The 14198-nt window shown below is 34.0% G+C and overlaps 1 protein-coding gene across 1 annotated transcript; it reads right to left on the bottom strand.

Moving 5' to 3' along the window:
* Nucleotides 1-619: 619 nt before the first annotated feature.
* On the bottom strand, nucleotides 620-14173 carry LOC138314745 (dynactin subunit 2-A-like). The gene is made up of 13 exons (XM_069255241.1): nucleotides 14066-14173; nucleotides 12964-13038; nucleotides 11980-12082; nucleotides 11772-11839; nucleotides 11286-11384; nucleotides 10468-10628; nucleotides 8021-8174; nucleotides 7462-7527; nucleotides 7073-7111; nucleotides 6523-6675; nucleotides 3551-3653; nucleotides 2138-2229; nucleotides 620-1959 (listed from the first exon to the last, which is right to left on the bottom strand). The coding sequence occupies exons 1-13, from the start codon at nucleotides 14099-14101 to the stop codon at nucleotides 1873-1875; spliced, it is 1236 nt and encodes a 411-aa protein (XP_069111342.1). The 5' UTR covers nucleotides 14102-14173; the 3' UTR covers nucleotides 620-1872.
* Between the last annotated feature and the right edge of the window lie 25 nt (nucleotides 14174-14198).

Raw genomic sequence — 14198 nt, 5'->3', positions numbered from 1 at the left:
TGTCACAGGCTAAATATCAGGTCTTTAGGCCTCTTGGTTATTATAAATAAGTTGTTAAAAGATTTCAAGCTATTTGACCCGTGACCTCGTATGAATGTTAAGGTCATTCATTTGAACAAACTTGGTAGCCCTTCAACCCAAAATGTCACAGGCTCAATATCAGATCTCTAGGCCACTTGATTATTAAGAAGTTATTTAAAAATTATAGCCTATTTGACCCCTGTGACCTTGAATGATGGCCAAGGTCATTCATTTGAACAAACTTAGTAGCCCTTCATCCCAACATGTGACAGGCCCAATATCAGGTCTCTAGGTCTATTGGCATACTTTCAAGGTCGCAATGTTTAGTGAACAAATGTACCAGTATTAGAAACTAGAACCTTCTACAGAAGGATTTTTAATAGATTGGAACTGATAAGAACCAATTTATACTTGCTGCCATAGACTGAATAGATCATGTTTTTATACAGAGAAGCAAAGAAAAGTTTTTATCCTTGATTGATGAGGATCATATTCTATATGTGGACAATAAGATCCCAGAACAAGATGTTCTCAGAAATATATCCATTGCAATTTGATTAAATTACATACATGTATATGTGAATAAGGAAGTCAACAATTTTTGGTGCATGATGAAACCTAACAATTTATTTTCATAATGACAATAAATATTGACAACAAGTATTTAAATTAGCCATAGAGCATAATATTATGTTGATGTATAACTTTAATGTTGATGCCAATGAAATCACCTCATTTGCTAGAATACACTTCTTTACAACATTATATATATAGAAATTAAAAAGAAAATCTGTACCATGATCTACTTTAAATCTAAATAAAAATTAAGATATTAATAAAAAAAAAAGAAGCATAAATAGACATTTGTTTTCAGCCCAAGTTTGAAGCACACTTTCCAGTAAGTCTACTTCTTAGAGAAAACATTTAAGGTGGACAGAAATTTTATCAAATTACTTTAATATTGATGAGTACATTCTCCTCACAACTTACTTGAAAGTAAAGGACAATACCTATTTACCATATATTATACATTAAATATGTGTAAGTGGATAAACTTGTTCTGACAACAGCTTACCCAAAAAACATTGCCTGTATAATGCAATAACACCTCTCTATCTTATGTTGTCATTTCCTTTCCTACTCTAGATCTGGTAAACATACTCTTGTACATACCCTTTACTGTCGTAAAATAAAAACTAGCTATACTGTCTTCTAAAATGTCATATTTTCCGGGATTGTTGAACACGACACTGGCAGTATAGTACATTATGTTGTTTGATAAACACTAACACTGAAAGGAACTGTTATAATAATATATTAAAGGCATATCAACAGACACTTATCTAACTTTGTTTAGGCAAAGTCTCACTGTGCAGAACATTGTCATGGTAACAGACAGGTTACTTTATATCAAAAGCAAGGGTCACAGCACAAGGAAGTTCTAAGAGAAAAATAAACTGTTTAGTACTTTAAACCATGAACAAAACTTGACTATGATGTGAATTACAGTAATTCTAGGGAAGCACTTCTCAAATTATGCTTTATCACGTTTTGGTTCAAATTTTGGTACATAAAGTCTTCACTGAACCAAAAGTTTGGTCATCTTGTCTTTAGGTATCCTGTTACATCTCCTGTGTCCTAACAAGCATGCACACAAAGGTAGTTACAGATTGCACCAGAAGTATAAGCTCCTCCCAACATTGGCTGGCTGTATTTTGTCATTTACCAAACATAAGGGATCTTCATATTTGATTAATGCACAAGCTCTGCAACCTAGCCTAGAATGGCAGTGTTTGGAAACTCAACCCTCTCCCAATTTGAAATGGTAGTATTAAGTTTGAATCCCCTTCCTCATTTCTGTAGAGTTTTTATTCTGGAATCCAGGCTTGCACAGTTGGTCTTGATTACATCCATATTTTGTTTGAAGGTACCTTGAAGCTGAAAAATAAAACAGGGATTTTATGAATATACAATTTAAAATTGATGTTTAATTTTCAGCTTCTTATTAGTTATTCATGGATTAAACTTTTATTCATGCATCTTTATGCAGTATAAACATCACAGGGAATATCACAGAACATGACAGCACTAGTGGTACAGCCTCCAGGTTACTCACTTGTTTAAGCATATCCCCATGTGTATTAAGACTGGTAGCTATTTCCTGTTGTGCTGTGTCTAAGAAGGACAGAGACTGACTAAACTGTAGCGCTGCAATAGATAACAATAAAACAAATTGTCAAGTATAGAGCATAGTAGTACAATTATTGTATTTCACAAATTATAGCAGGAAAAACATCTGATGTTATTGAAAATATATTGGCTGTCTCTGGTATTATTGGTTAATACTTGATTACCGGTATTAGATGTATAATAAATTTTCAACTACAGTTTGTAGTGTAAGTTTTCATTGTTCCTGAAGACAAAGACTACAAATTACAATTACAAGAGATCCCAAGGGCAGACATTGCGAAATTTGCCTGTCCAACTGACATTTCCGGCAGAATTTGACTCGGACTGCCTATTTTAAAATCCAGACCGGACCAACCGTCCGGCAATTATTGAGTACCGGTAGTCTACACAGGTTTCAAACCTGGCAAAAATGAAAACTGCATAAGTACTTATAGCAGGAAGTTATATGTTTACTTCAAAAATTCACGTTAATGTTCGATCCGGCAAAATCTTGTTTGGTCCGGCTTACTCACAGTCCTTGCCATTCCAAATGTCTGGCCATTTTTTTTCAACTTTTTTTTTCAACTTTCGCGATGTCTGCAAGGGATAGACCAGATATACCAGGTACCATAGCATGATCTACCGAAATGTCACCAGACTAAGTCAATGGAAATAAGGATCTTTATTTCCATCCTTCATTTCTCTTTCCTTTTTGCATACACTAAGTAATTATATAACTTCACATAAAAGTCTGCATAACAGCAATGTAGCCCTACTTCAATATAGCCTTTGTCTAGCATGTTGTGTTTGTGTATGTTCCAAACGGGACATACTGAATTAAGGAACAAGCAGACTTTTCAAGTTTAATTTGAGAAAAAATACTTCAGTACTTTCTGAAAATGTGTCCAAAATAGCTGCTTATCATATTGTTTTCTGATCATCCACAAAATACAATTTGGCAGAAGTACAGGTACCAAATGAAAACTTACATAAGGAATTTCACATAGATCCCTTCAGTAATTATTGAGATATAGCGATAACATGTATGTACTGTAAACCAACTATCTTTCGTGTGCGATTTACTTTATGAACTTCGCGATCCAAGTAAATTTGCCAAATTCTATCTAAGCAAATTAATATTTACATTTGATTCTCATAGGAATTTCTGGAAAATTTTTGAATCTGTAAATGTTTATCTTCATGAACTTGTTTTGAAATGGAAATAGCAAAATTTAGTAGCCATGAAAAGAAAGTTGATTTATATTACCAATTACCAAAAGTGGCACTTTAAAAACGGGTTCAAAATCTTATTAAAAAATTCAGAATATCAACAGTAGAAGTAGTTAATTAAGGTGCTGACCTTGTTCGTGTAATTCCTTGAGAGCTGTCAGACGGTCTACCACTTGTGGTAAAGTTTCTGAAACACTGTTCCACTTCTTTACAAGGTCATACAACTCAGCAATCTGAAAATATCATAAATAATGGAGTTATTCAATGCATACTAGAATATCCCTTCAAAGTCTCAGCATTACCTAGATCAGAGTTTAAGAGTTACAAAAAAAAAAGGATTTTAAAGATGGCGGTCAAATTTGCAAATTATTGGTCAGGACCTTTTAACTATTCAATGCAAATTTCATCTCTCTCTGTTGAGATCAAAGTGCCAAGGCCACTCATAGATGCTGTGAATGAATGACTCGAACAAAGGAATAAAGAAATTGTTTTTTTATTTAAATATTGAATTTAGTATCATACAAAGTGTGCAGTGTTGAATTTCGGAGTTTAACAAAATATATTTACAGTATACCGTATTTATTTTATAATATTTAAATTTTTTCAAGAACAATAAGTTGAATAACTCATTTTCCTGAAATAACTTAAATAAATTTTGTATTTAAAACATTTCTGAAATAACAATTTCAACACCAATGAAACCTTTCTGAATCTGAGTATTATTTTTTATAATGTTTTATTAATTACTAAATTATCAATTTCATCAAAGTCTCTTCAAAAACAAAAAAATAATAAGTTAACATATCCGTATCTTAATATCCACTTAACATTTAAGAATATTTTCGGAAAAATATAACATTAGAAATATTACCATTTCGTATATCACTCGGATTTCTTTTAAATTCACAAGACCGCTAGTCGTTAACATCAAGAAAACTTCATGTAATGTATCGGATTTTACCAAGTCTTCGTAAGCCTACAGTTATCTGGTTGGCGAGATATTATCGTGAATAACATTTTATTGTGATTTTTGCTTTGCCGACTTTTGACTAATAATAAATCATGGCCATATACTTTTGCCAAATAAAAGGTACATTATTTGGTTAATTATTTTTTTTAATTCATAAGAACACTAACATCCAAATAACTTCATGCAACGCATCAGACTATAAGGCTACCGTAAACTACACGGCAATATAAGTTCATTGGTCACTTTAAGTTGCTCGTACATATATAGATCTATATCATCATTACATTTTGTAAGTTAATGCTGATAAATTTGGTACTTTTTCCCTTTGAACATAATGCAGTTATCGATAAACAAAAGACACAACTCCCAGTGACAGAACAAGGGAGGAAACTGGTACTCAAATTAAACTATTAATTTTTTACTGCAAAATAATATCATCAGATACAGTTCGTCAATGCAACCATCAAAAAATAACTTTATAAGCGTTATAAGAACTTTCTTTTTTCAGTTACCTTCCTAACATTTGATTACAATATTCGATCAGTAGCATGAATTTTGTAAAATTTAAATAAACGTACACAATCCAAAATCGACCAAAAGTCTGCAGCGAATTAAGACAGCGAAGAAGGCGTTGTTCTTGATTTTTTCTCGGAGTGATACAAATATCATAGAGTCCCAACTGAACACTTAAAACACTCCATCCATGGTGTATATGTATGTTCAAATTCAATGTCTGTGGTTTTGAATATTGGGATTTTATTTTTTCATACCATCAAGTAATATGTGAAATGAATAAAACAACTTTTAATTTTCATCACGGAGTGGTTTCATTGTTTTGATGTGCCCAGGTTCGCTGAGCATACCTAAGAATGCTGTTTCACAGCATCAAAAAGCTTACAGACAACACATGATGCACGACATAGCTTCTGCATGGCAATAGCTCACATAGTTGAGCTTTTGACTCAGGTGGGCTGAACAGTAAATGACATTTCTCTATAACAAAAGATCTGAAGAGAGAACAAGATCAAGGCCCATAGGCCTTAACTGTCACCTGAGTTCATATACAGAATGAAACAAAGACATATAACCACTATATATTGGCCCATCAGGCCCTTGAAGTCAGTCAGTGTTTTTATAAATTTATTTTTTCAAATCTATGAAGAGTATTTGGTTCCATCAAATCTGTGTTAAAGATTTTTGAAATGTTATCCATTTTGACCCCTCTGGCCTCTGGGGGTCGGCCAGGACCAATATGGATATGACGTTAAAATGCTATCTCAGGTTAATAATTCTAACCCAGATTGGCTAATTTCCTATGAAAACTAAGCAAATAATGTTCATAAATATGTTTTTCCTATATAAACTATAGTAAATTTGACCCTCTTCCAAGGGGAAAATCTGTGATTCCAGGGCCATGAAATTCACAATTTTTGTAAAGGGCCTTAAGACCTTCCAATGTATGTAGTCTACCAGTTCCAGAATTTCAGAAGAAGATTTTTGAAGTTTTAGCCTATTTGCTAAAAGGCCTCTGGGGGTCAGTCAAGGAAAATTGTTTAATAGCATTCAATGGCCATCTCATAGGGATATTTCTGACAACATTTGACTAATTTCCTATTATAAATTACCAAATAATGCTCAAAAATGTGTTTTCCCTTTGTAAACTATAGTAAATTTGACCCCCTCCCCAGGGGGAAACCCGAGACCCCAGGGTCATATAATTCACAATTTTTGTAGAGGGCCTTGAGACCTTTCTATCTATGAAGAGTATTTGATTCTATCACATCTGTGAGTGGAGAAGAAGATTTTTGAAATTTTAGCCAATTTTACCCCTTTTGGCCCCTCCAACAGCCCCCAAGGACTTGGGGTCATATTATTCACAATTTTGATTGGTCTTATGCCTTAGAAGGTTTGTGCAAAATTTCATTGAAATCGCTTCAGAGTATTTGGAGAAGAAGTCGAAAATGTAAATTGTTTACTGACACACGACGCACGACGACAGACAAAAGGCGATTAGAATAGGTCACTTGAGACTTTGTTTCAGGTGACCTAAAAATCAGAATTAAATCTGACTTTGCATATATTTCTATAATTTGAAGAGGAGACAAGACAAAAAGCAATGCCCCTATGTATACCTTATTCAGTTTTTCTGGGTCATCCTGTACTGAGGCTTTTTTCTCTGCAATTTCCTTAAGTTTGTGCAGCACTCCTTGTAATCGAGCCTCAACTTGATCAATATTTGCTTGTTCTAGTAAGGAAAGTTTGGAATTTACAACAGCAACTGCACCCTGTAATGTTGAAAATTGCAAAATTTTAATCATGCACACACAGAATCAAAGATGATATTGGTATCTTTGCATGTCTTATCTAATAAGCTGCTTTGAAATAAAAGGAAGACGAAATTACGTACAAGAGCTGTTTGAGACCAGCTAAGATAGTCATTTTTAGCCAATTGTGCATTCTGAAGTTCTCAAAATCCTGTGACACCCCTCCCCATTGATTGCCCATATCTGTTTTTAAATGATTGCCCATATCTATAAGAGCATATGCAATCTGATCTCAAGGCAGAAATCAATGTAAATGGTAAAGGAAAAGTACAAATTGGTCACTTGAAATTCAGTGAGAGGCACCTAGCAACTCCTCCTTCTTCAACAGATGTTTCGAAAGAGAGGTTTTGAAACTTACCACTAAACTTTTGTTAGCTGTATCAGCTGTCAGTACACTCTGAAAAATAAAAACATGGGACCAAATTAGAATTTTATGATCATCATACCCAGGTATTAATGCTACCACATAAGCTATCTGGTCTGCAAAGCACATTGATGGACAAAGGTTGACATGTATACATATTCTATATCAAACCAAATTCTACAATTATATTAACAATGTGAAACCTATTAATGAAAAAGATTTTTCAAAATATATAATGAACAATTTAAAATCATGTCAAATTGTAAGTTTATGTCTTCAACTCTATGATTTTGTGATCTTTGGTCTACTGTTAAATAATAATTAAATAGTCTCTCTTCATATGTTTTACATTCAATTCAGTTACAACATTAACATCACTTTACCAGCTTGTCCTGGTTCTGTCCTATGGCTGCTTCTAACCTCTCAAGTCTCTCTTCTAGACTGGCCAGCTGTTAACAGAAGTGTTCAGAATTTGTATCAGGTGCCTACCTCTATAGCTTATAGTATATTAATTATTAAACAATTATTCGATCAGAATTAACTTATTCATCCCTGAAATAGTTCATAATGGGCTAGTCTATTCTGTGTTTCAGAAGAGTGTGTCTTAAGAGGTGAATGAGTTTTTAGTGAATATAGCCATCCTATTACCATCAGTAACGATCCACAATTCTTCACATTCTGGTCTATAACAGTATACTATTATCAGAAAATATCACAAAACAAAATGTCATATTAAATTAATAGTGTCTTGGCAATCAGGGAAGAAAAAGGAGTTTTACAAGGTAAACAGGATTGTTTACCAATTCCAAGGCTAGAATATCATCGTTTTATCTACTGGTACAGTATACCTTTAATAATAGAAAATAGAACATCTGAACCTTTAAAGCCTTTTTTAAATTTCACATCTAGGGTCACAGCCAGTTTGTTAATGGAACCACTTACCCTGGCATTTTTACTGAACTGAGCCTGTTCTGGTCTGTAAAACAGTTCGTAGGTGACACAGTCAGAAGTACCGGCTGCCTTCCCTTTTGCCTGAGTTTTCCCTTTGGCATCTGCTCCTTCACCCTGGTAGGAATCTAACTGGCTCATCAGTCTCCTGAGGCAGGAAAAAGTTGTTTTTTTTAAATACAATAAGCTGGAGTACTTTTAAGTTTCAAAATAATGTAGTAAGCATAGATACTTACACAAATCAAAAAGGTCCCTGTGGTGTTAAATAAACATCTAATACATAATCACACTGAAGTAAGAGTAAAGAAATGCAAACATGGAAAGCAGTATTCTATTTGAGTGTAATGGTGTCAGAATGCTTTATTATTGCTGAATGTAATAATTACAATGGCCCATAAGCGGAAGGCTATTTGTACAGTGGACTATCTAATGGTTGTGGGCTAAAAACGCATTATTTTTCATCTTTATCACGATATTTTCTAAACAATACAATTTCGCGATTTTTTCGATACGATATGTTACATTCAAATGATCAGTCATTTAGGAACATTAGTATACAAATAATAAGAAGAAATGATAGAACAGTTTCAAAGTCTTGTCATAAAAAGTATCTTGACTATGGTATTATAATTCATACATATGTTAGTTAAGAATTAAATAAATTTCACTTTTTATATTTGTGTTTGAATGAATACACAATGTTATATTTTGATTCCATAAAGCAATTAAACATAGCAAATTGAAAGATTGTAGTTAATTTGTAAAGATAAGTATATCGTATCACGACCAATTATCATGATACATATTGTATCGAGATATCAGTGTATCATTACACCTCTAATTTTGGGTATATGGCAATTGTTGTATAATGATTTACAAAGGATATGTAACCAATACTAAGCAGTAGAAAGACCTCGGTAAAGGCCTCATGTTTTGAGTGTTATGGTACCCCTGTGATGCCTACTTTTGTAAAGTCATGTTTTGAGTGTTATGCTACCCCTGTGATGCCTACTTTTGTAAAGTCATGTTTTTAGTGTTATGCTACCCCTGTGATGCCTACTTTTGTATGTTTTGAGTGTTATGGTACCCCTGTGATGCTACTTTGTAAAGTCATGTTTGAGTGTTATGTCCCTGTGATGCTACTTTGTAAAGTCATGTTTGAGTGTTATGTACCCTGTGATGCCTACTTTGTAAAGTCATGTTTTGAGTGTTATGGTACCCCTGTGATGCCTACTTTTGTAAAGTCATGTTTTGAGTGTTATGTACCCCTGTGATGCCTACTTTGTAAAGTCATGTTTTGAGTGATGTGTTTTGAGTGTTATGGTACCCCTGTGATGCCTACTTTTGTAAAGTCATGTTTTGAGTGTTATGTACCCCTGTGATGCCTACTTTTGTAAAGTCATGTTTTGAGTGTTATGGTACCCCTGTGATGCCTACTTTTGAAAAGTCATGTTTTGAGTGTTATGCTACCCCTGTGATGCCTACTTTGTAAAGTCATGTTTGAGTGTTCTGTAGTCATGTTTAGTGTAGTACCCTGTGATGCCTACTTTTGTAAAGTCATGTTTTGAGTGTTATGTACCCCTGTGATGCCTACTTTTGTAAAGTCATGTTTTGAGTGTTATGTACCCTGTGATGCCTACTTTTGTAAAGTCATGTTTTGAGTGTTATGTACCCCTGGATCCTACTTTGTAAGTCATGTTTGAGTGTTATGTACCCTGTGATGCCTACTTTGGTAAAGTCATGTTTTGAGTGTTATGGTACCCCTGTGATGCCTACTTTTGTAAAGTCATGTTTTGAGTGTTATGGTACCCCTGTGATGCCTACTTTGTAAGTTGTTTGAGTTTATGTGATGCCTACTTTGTAAAGTCATGTTTGAGTGTTATGCTACCCCTGTGATGCCTACTTTTGTAAAGTCATGTTTTGAGTGTTATGCTACCCCTGTGATGCCTACTTTTGTAAAGTCATGTTTTGAGTGTTATGCTACCCCTGTGATGCCTACTTTTGTAAAGTCATGTTTTGAGTGTTATGGTACCCCTGTGATGCCGTTACTTTTGTAAAGTCATGTTTTGAGTGTTATGGTACCCCTGTGATGCCTACTTTTGTAAAGTCATGTTTTGAGTGTTATGGTACCCCTGTGATGCCTACTTTTGTAAAGTCATGTTTTGAGTGTTATGGTACCCCTGTGATGCCTACTTTTGTAAAGTCATGAGGATCCCTGTTTTGAGTGTTATGGTACCCCTGTGATGCCTACTTTTGTAAAGTCATGTTTTGAGTGTTATGGTACCCCTGTGATGCCTACTTTTGTAAAGTCATGTTTTGAGTGTTATGGTACCCCTGTGATGCCTACTTTTGTAAAGTCATGTTTTGAGTGTTATGGTACCCCTGTGATGCCTACTTTTGTAAAGTCATGTTGAGTGTTATGGTACCCCTGTGATGCCTACTTTTGTAACGCTCCCTGAGGATCAGCGAGGTTGATGCCAGCCTCAGGACCAAGAACTTTCTCAAGGTTAAGGTCATTCAGCTGATGTTGTAAGTACTCCAATTGTTTGCCTAGGGACACTGGAGTCATCTTCTCTGTGGTCGACTCCTGTTTCACATTCTCCTGTAAAAATGGGTGTATCTATGTTAACATCGTCACTATTGCAGTATTCTAACACACACTTGAAACAATTGTTTTCAAACTTTTATTTAAAACAAAGCGTTTTTAATTTCCAAAATGTGTTTTTGATCACATTTTTTAACTCTTTCCATACTATTGCCATAATATACAGATGACAATAAAATGTGATGTCCCGATAGTCAAAATACTTTATCCTATCCTATTTAGTAATTAAGACATATATTGAAGAAAGTGATATCCAACCAGCTCTGAATCCAACATATATAAGACAGTGGGTTTTTGTTCATAACGCAGTACATATTATTGTAATTCATTTATGAAAACGACCCCAGTTTCCAGTCAATGATCAATTGGCAGGAAAATATAAAAATGTGGAAATGCAGGTTCAATACATCTCCTTACAATACAACAAGCGTCTAGACCATTAGATTTGTCTTCCATCATGAATTACATCATGCAAAAGAGTTAAATTTATGTTGTGTAAATAAGTGGATGGCATTGCTCATGAACATGACCACAATGATCACTTTAACAAATATTCATGAAAACAGTAATAATGAGTGTGATCACTTCATACACCTTTATATCCCTGAATTATATTACTGTACTTATATTCATTTTCAGCATCAAGTATAGTACCTGGATTCTGCGAACTTCTTCAGAGAGCTCTCTTATCTCGTGCTGTAGTCTCTGGAATTTCTGCTGTGGCGATTCAATCTTCCCTGCTCCTTCCTCAAGCTGTAACCAAAGTCAGCATGGTAAGTGAAGGCATAAGTATGTCTAATAAAGCCTATGTTCTGATTTGAAGCAAAAGTGTTGTCAATACACATGTATATTGATTTATTCAAGATTAATTTTCAAATAACAAAAAACTTGGAATATCAAATCATTCAACTAGTTTAATATAAATTTACATATCAGATCGATTTGTGTTTTGTTGATTTATCAAAATTTTAATGACAGGGCTTTATACTTATTGCTCATTTTCTTCTTACACGAAAAGTAAATCCTGTACCAAATGTATACACTGCACAAATATTATTTTTTGTGCGCTGTACATATCACCTTTTAGATCAAACTACATGTATTTTATTGTCCTCAGGTCCATTAAAATAAATAACTTACCATTTCATACTCTGTTTTTGAGGCATCATATCCAGTACGAAAATGTCCACTTATTTTGTCAGAAAAATCTGTAAAAATAAACACATGAATATTACATAAGTACTCGTATGATTTGTTATATGTTTAAAATTGTAATAAAACTTTAATCCGTGGTACTGATAGGTGACAGAAAATTTCCATAACCTCATGTAAAAATTCTGATACTTACCAACAGAACCAGTCTGTAGATCTTTTCCTTCAAATTTTGTGCGAGCACCTTTGGTGTCCAAAGTGATCTTATCAATATTTTCATTGGGAACTTCTTCCTGTCCCTAAATGTACAAAAACAATACTTATTATACTGTATGAAAAATATGAGCTATTGAGTACCATTGACTTACAAGTAGACATATTTTGCCTTTTCAACAAAATTAGAATACACATGATTTCCAGCCTTTTTGTAAAGTCTGAGTCTTATCTATATATATAATAACAGTTTTTCAGGATTCATATTTTCTATTTTCCTTTCTAAAACTTAAAATACTTGTAATGTGTCCTAGAAATATCATCACAGATTAAAGGAAAACATTTTCGGATATGTTTGTTTGAATTTCAACAAAACAAGAGGCCCCATGGGCTTGACGGTCATCTGACTGTTAATACAATATATAGAGAACTGAAATACACAATAAGGTGTTTGAGGATTTTAGCCTTTTTGACCCCTGTGACCTTGAATGAAGGTCAAGGTCAGTCTTTTGAACAAACTTGGAAGCCCTTCATCCTAGCATGTCACTGACCCAATATGAGTACTCTAGAGCCTTTCAGTTTTTGAGAAGAAGTTGTTCAAAATATTTTAACCTTTTAGACCCCTGTGACCTTGAATGATTGTCAAGGCCATTCATTTGAACAAAACTTGGTAGCCCTTCATCCCAGCATATGCTACAGGCCAAATATCAGTACCCTGGGCCTTTCAATTATTGAGAAGATGTCGTTTGAATGGAAAGTTTATACACGGCATACGGCGCACGACGACAGATGAAACATGATGACAATAGGCCAGATTATCCTGACCCTTCAGGTCAGATGACCTAATAAAAAAAGAAAATTTGATACAAATAATTTAAATAAACTCAATCAACAACTATCTTTCAGACTGTACTATTTGACAGTCATTGGGTAAGTTGATTTATCATATATTATTACAAAAATTTACCACTGGTTCAGACTTCAAAGCCTGATCATCCTCTGGCAGATCACTCGTCTCGAACACATCAGGAGAATTCAAATCCTAGTAAAAGAATAATACACAAATGATTAAAATAGCCAAGCATTTGAAATATTATAAACATAAATTTCGAAGATCAAAGAATTATGAGTAACACTAAATTTGATTACAGTACATGTTATATAAAATTTGTATCAGGGTTTGACTGTGTCACTTGCCTGATTACTAGGTATATTCTATATTGAATAAGATTTGTAAACAATGGGACTTCAATATAAACCTGGTATAAAAGAAGTATGTGCAAATATTTACTGATTGGTCATTTCTGTCAGTGTCATGACAGCTGACGGAGCATTTTATAAACCTCTTTAGCTCAGTCTATAGTCATAGGTTTTTCGTGCTGAAGACCCAGGTTCAATTCCATAAAACAATAAGTATTTTTCACTGTTTTTCTCTCTCTCTCTCTCTCTCTCTCTCTCTCTCTCTCTCTCTCTCTCTCTCTCTCTCTCTCTCTCTCTTAAAATTGGTTGCTTAGGCCTAATTGAGCAAGATTATTCTAGAACCCTGATCATTTTAGAAAATAGTGATGGAGGTTGTCCCGGATCAAATCAGTAGTCGCACATGATTTTGGTTTTATAGCAGCCTAACGGACCATAAACAAATATGAGAAAGCTCTATGTATACCATATTTCTGACATATTTACTACAAATAAATCAATCACCAAGTAATAATTTGTGGTAGCTAAAAGTCATGCACATATATATATTTTTATTTCTAGAATGGAATATATGTGTAATTAGTTTAGCTTTCAAACAACAAACAGACAGATGCATGTCTTGGCCCGTTTGTATCTCTGTTCTATGCGTCTGTCGCCAACCACCAGTAGGTAGTCCTAGCCTAATCCAGTTAAAATCGGTCCTGCAGCTGTCATGGTCAATAGATAAACAGTATACAGTAGACATTTGACAACGCCCTCAACTGGTCGACGCAGTGGGGCTTCTGATCTAAATATACTTTCCAAACAAATAAAACATTAATTTCTTTTATGCAATTACACTAAATAAACAAATAATAACAGAAAACACTTACAATTCCAGGCAAATTTGCATATTTGGGATCTGCCATGATTGATAATTCGATGAAGGATGACGCATCGGAAGTAAGTGACAGTTGTCTAAAATTAAAAACAAACGAACTGTCCATAACAAATTAATCAATTTCA

This window comes from Argopecten irradians, chromosome 2, assembly GCF_041381155.1.
Source record: "Argopecten irradians isolate NY chromosome 2, Ai_NY, whole genome shotgun sequence".
Lineage (NCBI taxonomy): Eukaryota > Metazoa > Mollusca > Bivalvia > Pectinida > Pectinidae > Argopecten > Argopecten irradians.
This window is presented reverse-complemented; position numbering and strand designations above follow the sequence as displayed.